This window comes from Octopus bimaculoides, chromosome 11 (assembly GCF_001194135.2).
Source record: "Octopus bimaculoides isolate UCB-OBI-ISO-001 chromosome 11, ASM119413v2, whole genome shotgun sequence".
NCBI classification, from domain to species: Eukaryota; Metazoa; Mollusca; class Cephalopoda; order Octopoda; family Octopodidae; genus Octopus; species Octopus bimaculoides.
In genome coordinates this window covers 42,302,236-42,310,423 of record NC_068991.1, presented here as the reverse complement: position 1 = coordinate 42,310,423, position 8,188 = coordinate 42,302,236, and the positions used below count along the sequence as shown (strand labels likewise).

General features: G+C 38.3%; 1 protein-coding gene across 1 annotated transcript in view; it reads right to left on the bottom strand.

The window, feature by feature from the left end:
• The window catches only part of LOC106880323 (BRO1 domain-containing protein BROX), a 42,123-nt gene extending 34,583 nt beyond the window's left edge, over positions 1-7,540 (bottom strand). Inside the window, exon 1 of the mRNA XM_014930200.2 lies at positions 7,407-7,540. Within this exon, the coding sequence (XP_014785686.1) occupies positions 7,407-7,510 (104 nt within the window). The 5' untranslated portion in view covers positions 7,511-7,540. The remainder of the gene's footprint in view (positions 1-7,406) is intronic.
• Between the last annotated feature and the right edge of the window lie 648 nt (positions 7,541-8,188).

The window sequence follows — 8,188 nt, the reverse complement described above, 5'->3', positions numbered from 1 at the left end:
TGGTTTCATCCTCTCTTTTCTTCATAATTGGAGTAGATAGTATGTTCTTGGGGTAGTTGTTTCTTAATAGATTGTTACTGAGCTTGATCATTTCTTCGTGGTGGGTATCACGATCGCTACTTATATTCTTTGCTCGATGTTTTAGGCACTGAGCAATTCCTCTCTTTACACTGTATGGAAGGTGGGAATTGAAGTTAAGGTATCGTCCAGTGAAGGTTGGCTTGCGATATACGGATGTCCTGAATCCATACTCGGTGCGTGTTATTAATACGTCCAGGAATGCCAGCTGATTGTTCTGTTCCTTTTCCATGGTGAACTGTATGGATGGATATAATAATATATAATAATAATATAATAGTAACATCGTTAGGAATGAGAACCCAGGTTCGAAATTTCCCCAAGACACCTGACGAAGGCTGGAGGGTATATCAGCCAAAACGTTGTGTTAACAACAAACAAGATGAGGACAAATATCCGTCAAATGTAAATAATGTAAATACCATATGTATTATATAATTTGTGTGCGTGTCCATTCATTCATATATTCATTTGTTTGTATGTATACTTTCCCATGCTAGCCTGACTTAGATGAATATGTAACTGAGGCATTGTTTTAGAGATGGATGCTCTTCCTTGCAACAACTGACAATAGTGCTGCTACACTAGCCATTGGGCATAGCACCTTCTTGTACAACCTAATTATGTATATGGTCAGCTTGGCCACATCTTATTCTGACAGATATTTTAAGCATCTCAGCAGATTCCTGATGGGCCAGGGGGCTTTCCCTACCTTCATATCTTAAATAGTTTTATCATACTGCTGATACCTCTGTTGGGTCCTCGTTAGGAAGACTCTTTTTCCCATGCATTCTCCACATATAGTATCCTTTCATAGAAGCGCTTCAATGACTCTTTCTTTTCAGAATCACTAAATATAAGTAGACCATTATACATCAATACACACTTCTTACCCACAACATCTTGTTTCTTTCTGATACACGGTCATGCAATCCAGAACACCTCATACCACTGAGACTCACACTGTAGATCTGCTAACTCTAACTTTCTGCTTCTCCCTTTGCTAGGAACACCTGTCAATTAACTTCTCTTCTAGCTACCTGATATGATTTTTTGTTGCCTTCAATTTTCCAGTTTTTCCAAAGCTGATTCTTCACTTTAATGGCTGTCTAACTTCACTGTTCCACCGCTATGTCATCCTTGGTCTAACTGAAACTTTGCACCAGCCTTAGATTTGGTCTGTTGCTATCACTAAGTGTTTCCAAAGGAACATTTCCTATATGTTATACATCTCTATCATCTCCTTTCCTTCAAATGTTTCAACAATACTTCTCCAAATTTTTGACCCTCCAATTCGATTTATAAGCTTCCATAACTTCTCCAGATTGGATTATGTCTGTGAGCTCTAATTCTGAAGTCATTAGCAACTAACCTATGTTGGGTTTTACATACTTTGCATTTACAAATCCCATTTTCTGGTCAGAATGTAGTTAATTTGATAGGTGATCAGGTGACTAACTGGTTTTTTGAAATTACTGTTGCACATCATGAGGTCATTTATATTGCATAATTCCAAGAACTCTGTTCCCCACTGATCTCTAGGACCAAAGCCATAGCCTTCATGTACATCAGAGAAATCATCAAGTTGTTGCCCAACATGTCCATTGAAGGCACCAGCCATGAAGAAAGTTCTGTAAAAGGGCTTTTATAAAACAGTCCTTTTATTCAACTACCAGTCCCAAATGAGGAGCATATGCATAGAGATAAATGTTGCTGTCACATTTTCCAAGTCTAGTCTATGCTTAAATTATCCTGTCTCATACTCTAATTACCTTGATCACCTTACACACACACACACACACACACGGTACTGATGATAGCCAAGTGTTAGAAATGCATTCACCATTTATGGGACGGTGCTATGAAATGACTGTTGGTTTTTTTTTATAACACCTATTGCCTGAAGCAAATTTTTTTCTTGATGGCAAACAGCAGTGGATACATATTTTACAGATCAAATATATCCCAAAAGTATTTCATCTAATCTATATATGGAAGCAATGGATATAGGGAGAAAAACAAGAAGGGTACATGGTTCCTAGAGTTCTGTGACACAACAAATCTAACAATCTGCATACTTTAGGAAACCAGCCAACCACTTCATTACCTACAAATTTGCCATACACACAAGTCAGACAAATTACGTTCTCACCAGGAAAAAGCACAGAACATCTAGTGTAAATGACAAAACGATTCCCAGCACTGCACAACACAGACTAGTGGTTAGAGACTTCAGAGTTAGAGCTAAGAAGACAAAGAGACAGAGGATGACATGAAGAAGGAAGATATGGAAACTAAAGGATCCTACAATTGGAAAGAGATTAGAGAATACTAAATGATGCATATAATTGTAGGGAGGTAGACTTAGATAGCCACAATGTAGATGAAAACTGGGAATTTTTATGAAGTAAATTGCTCAGGGCCACTAAACATACATGTGGCTGGAGCAAAGTCATGACCAAGCCGAAAGTTATATGGTGATGGAACGATACAGTTGATAGGGCATTAAAGGCTAAGGTGGAGGCGCAATGGCCCAGTGGTTAGGGCAGCGGACTCGTGGTCATAGGATTGGGGTTTCGATTCCCAGACCGGGCGTTGTGAGTGTTTATTGAGTGAAAACACCTAAAGCTCCATGAGGCTCCGGCAGGGGATGGTGGCGAACCCTGCTGTACTCTTTCACCACAACTTTCTCTCACTCTTACTTCCTGTTTCTGTTGTGCCTGTAATTCAAAGGGTCAGCCTTGTCACACTGTGTCATGCTGAAGATCCCTGAGAACTACGTTAAGGGTACACGTGTGTGGATTGCTCAACCACTTGCACGTTAATTTCACGAGCAGGCTGTTCCGTTGATCGGATCAACTGGAACCCTCGACGTCGTAAGCGACAGAATGCCAACAAAAAAAGGTTAAGAAATAGGCATGAGAAAGCTGAAATGTAGGTAGTAGTAGAGAGTATTACCAAGTGGTTAAAAGAGCAGCAAAGTGATAGGTATATTAAGCTGAGGGTGAAGCAGAAAGGAAGAGATTTATGCAGGTCTTGCAGCATGGGGATCAAAGGTGTGAAGTGTTTGGGATCAAGAGACAGTATGTGAGAAAGGACTGTGATGCCATTGATGTATATGCATATGTATGTATGTATGTATGCATATGTATGTGTGTATGTCATAATTATCATCATCATCATTGGACAATAAACTATGCTTGCAAAGACCTGTTGAGGCAAGTGAAATTGCTGTCATGGCCGATGACAGTACCGCCTGATTGGCACAGCACGTAAAAAGCACCATTTGAGCATGGCCAATGCCAGTACCACCTGACTGGACCTCATGCCGGTGGCACAGAAAAGCACCTATTACACTCTCAGAGTGGAGTAGAAACTTTACCAGATCAGATTGGAGACTGGTGCAGCCTTCTGACTCGCCAGCCCTCAGTCAAACCATCCAACCCATGCCAGCATGGAAAGCGGACGTTAAAAGATGATGATGATGATGATGATTTACTAGTTTAGGTTGGACAGTTTGACAAGGGTTCAATGAATCAATAATTACGTCGTACTTCAGTGTCTGCTTTGACATGGTTTCTACAGCTGGATGCCCTTCCTAATGCCAACCACTTTACAGTGTGTACTGGGTGCTTTTTTCATACCACCAGCATTATTGAGCTCATGCTGTAGCTCACAAGTCAACAAATCTTGGATGGTGTGAGAGAAGAGGTTGGAATAGAGCAGGTTCTTGTAGAGAGGCTATATAGCTACTATCATTTAGGAGAGAGAGTGAGAATGAATTAGATGTGTCTCCAAAGAGATAGACAGTGGTGATGAGGTGTGTAGGTGGCACCTCAGGTAGCAGGAGCAGTAGTGGGTGGGAGAAATAGGGGTTTTGCAAGAGTGTATGCGGGGAAAAAGGTAGGGGAAGTGGGAGAGGAAGGTAAAGGGGTGAATGAGTTGGGGAAACTACAGGGATACTAGCAGTGTGGTAGTAACAATACTGTTGTTAGGGACAGAAAAGAGAGAGAAAGAAGAGATGTTTGAGTAGGCTGCAGGAGTGGAGTAAAGAGATAAAACAGGCATAATGCATGGGATTTGGTGATTTGGATAGAAGGTTGGCCACTAACATGTGGGCATGGAGAACAATATTAACGGATAAAAAATGACTAACAACTAAGATAGTTCTGGGTAGCAAGAGAAAGTCTTCTCCAGGCCAATAAAGGCCAGAAATAATGGTTTATTCTTAGCAAAGTATTTCTCCCGTAGTTGCCTCACTAGGAAGATTGCATTTCTCGTACCTCTTCCAGGCACAAAACCAAACTGCATCTCATCCAGATCTACCCTATCATGAATCCGTTGTACAATGACTCTCTCTGTGACCTTCATTATCCGATCCAGTAATTTAATTCTTCTGTAACTATTTCTCTCTAAGGCATTTCCTTTGCTTTGCCACAGTTTACAATGATATTACTACACTAGTTATTGTGTATGGCACCCTCTTGTATGATTCGATTTACTATCCAGATGGTAATCCTGTATTCTGCTTCACCAAATATTTTGAGCATCTCCACAATTATCCCAGATTGACCAGCAACTTTCTCACTCTTCATTTCCTTGAGTGCCTTTATCTAACTACACTGCTGTCAACTTGAATTGCTGGTCCATCAGTATGGTCAGCACAAGGTATCACTTCTTCATATCATGCATTCTACACATTCAACAACCTCTCATACTCAAGTAGTTATATTTAATATATTTAATTTGTTTATCTGCATAATTGCCTCTATATATCATCATCATCGTTGTTTAACATCCATTTTCTATGTTGGCATGGGTTGGATGGTTTGACAGGAGCTGTCCTGACTCCAATTGTTTCTTGTGGCAAGGTTTCTACAGCTGGTTACCCTTCCTAATGCCAATATATAGATATATCATTGAATTTGGTAGGCGGAAGTTTCTGTCATGTACATGTGTTTGTAAGTGCTCATGCCCACTAAAAGAGAGAAGGGAATATATATATATAGTCATTGTCTAAGTATCTAAAAGTCAGGGAAAATAGGCATTCATATATTTGTCAATAGAGTGGGTTATCAATTAGGAATGCTTTTCAGGGAAGGCAGCTATTAGATAACAACCATGTAACCTAGTATCTAATGTGAAACTAATTGATTAGATTGGCTGTAATGGATCTATAATGCTGTATACGTTGAGTGGTTGGCCTCCCTGAGTGGTTGGCGTTAGGAAGGGCATCCAGTTGTAGAAACTCTGCCAAATTAGATTGGAGCCTGGTGTTGCCATCCGGTTTCACCAGTCCTCAGTCAAATCGTCCAACCCATGCTGGCATGGAAAGCGGACGGTAAACGATGATGATGATGATGATATATATATATATATATATACAAGGATCCCAACAGCATATTGGTTTGCAGCCCAGAGAGTGAACGAGGGATCCATGACAATCTGCAAGGGTCATGATTAAGTCAAAGAAAAAGTACACCACTTTAATTTTGAGAAAACACCCTTCCTGGAACCTGAAACTAGTTTTGCTTCACCTTGTCAAATTCTTATGTGCTCATGGATTCGGCAGGGCTATATTAAAGAAGTTGACCTCTTCCCTACATCGAAATGTGAAGAAATTGCCTGACCTCCCAAGGGATTCATGATCCTTCTGGCTCCTGTCTTAAGACGGTTGTACATAAACACAAACAAAAGTATGTTTGTGTATATGCATGAATGAACGAACACAACTACTGTGCTAAGTGCCTTTTTCTTTCGTTTGTCCAGCCACTCGTGTGTGTGTGTGTATATATATATATATATATATATATATATGTACCATGTATCCGAAAAAGAAGCACATTCTAGAGCATAGAGCAGTAATGTATTTATAAGTAGTTAGGTCTATGTCAGGATATAGAGTGACCAATGGTTTCGCATCCACAAAGGGCTTAGCCCCGTGAACGTTTCGTCAGACCCTTAGACTTTAGAGTCTGACGAGACGTTCACAGGGCTAAGCCCTTTGTGGATGCAAAACCGTTGGTCACTCTATATCCGGATATAGACTTAACTATTTACAAATCATACATACATACATACATACACACACACACACACATATATATAATGAACAGTAGGACAATCACATGATAAAACTGAAGTCGTATGTGAGAGTGTATACACACATATGTATGTATGTATGTATTTCAATAAAAATCCATATTGTATTAAGAATTACGTAGTACTTCACACGCTCTCATCTCACAATAGCCCCTGAACCTGTATTCAATTATATTTAACAATTTGTCAGCTGACATTAATGTTATCCCCATTTTTCCTGAATCCTGTCCAAATATAAATGAATCAATGAATAAAACAAAGATACACGAGTATAATTATCAACGATGTAAAAGAAAGAACGATAGTTAATAAAAAGAAAAAACTGTTTGCTCAGCTATTTTGGAAATACCCGATATAATAATTAAATTCAGATGATTACACTTCGTAAGCTGTCAAACTTTTGACAATGATTTCTACATAAACAATGAAGAGAAAAGAACAGTTAAGCGGGGAGGAATTATAGATTTCAATACGCTAGTAATTATTATTTATCCTTTTTTGACCAGACTAATGTTCAGAAGAATGACATGTAGTTGATTAAATCTACAAGTAATTTTGTTGGCATTTATTCCATCGACTCTCTGGAAGATTAGGGCAACTCTGGTGGGATTTTAAATAGGAAAGAATGAGATGTAAAACTAAACTCAACTACAATTTTAATCATCGACACTGTTTCGGCCATCTCAACGACAAAAAAAAAATTAAAAGTATCTCATACTGACAGAAGACGAAAGATTTGCAGTGGGACGTTACAGGAAAATAATCTAATCCCAGAATATGCCTGGTACCCTGGTACATATTTATCGTCCTCATTAGTGAAAGGGTGGGAAACAAAGACGAACAAGCAAGATTTGAACTCAGAACGTTGATGGAAGAAACTAAATATATACTATAACGCACTCTATCGTTTCTGGCAATCCATCACATTATCTCTAATAAAAACAAAACATTAGTCATTCGAAGCATTACATAAGACAAATCATTAAGTTCTGTCTGTCGTAGAGTTAAACATTTAAAAGTAATAGTTGTAAAAGTCTTATCAGGATGCGAATAAACTGGAAGAGTGTACTAAGAATTTGTTTAACAGAAGACATTAAAGAAAGGGTGTAACCTGTTAGAGATTAAAAAAAAAATATTCCGTAATCAGTAAGGTAAGAACCATTTATAAAATTGGTTAACATTTAAATAAGCTACAAGTTTGATATTTCCCGGATGAAATCACAAACCTTATAATTTTCCTGCTTATTTGGTCTGTGGTAGAGCCATGAAGTTCGAAAGTTACAGCTGCTGTAGCTTTCAGTGGGTTACGATGGAACCAGTAAGCCGCCATATTGTCTGTGAAACAAAAACAATACGCTAAACAAGGGGAGATAACTTCGATCTTATTTTTTTCATCAATTTCTCATAACCAAAATTCCTTTTGAGAGCTTCCAGTTTCCATTCACATGAATATTTCTCGAATCCTAAAGTATTTTTTAGTGTATTCTTTAAAAGGTTATCGATTAATCTGCATTTGTTTTCACACACACACATACAAGGTTTCAGGTTCAGTTAGACTTGGCAAGTGTCTTCTATTATAGACCTGATCCAACCAATGCCTTGTGCGTTGGTAGACGGAAACTGTATGGAAGCCTGTCGTGCATGTATGTATGCATGTACGTAAGTACGTTTTTCTTTGAGTTTCATTTAAAGAAAATACTCAAATGTATGTATGTAAGTATGTATGTACGTATGTATGTACGTATGTATGTACGTATGTATGTATATGTGTGTGTATGCATGTATGTCAATGTATTCATGTTCCTCAACCCATAACTTAGTATTTTCACAAAAAGGACTAATAGAAGAAGAATCAGAATAAGTAACCCAGAGCTATAATGGAAGACACTAGATTCTATAGCCATCCCTCTCTGTCTCTGTCTGTCTATATATATATATATATATATATATATATATATAAGCAATGTTAATTCTCTAAATGAAGTATTAACAGTAACTGCACGATAAA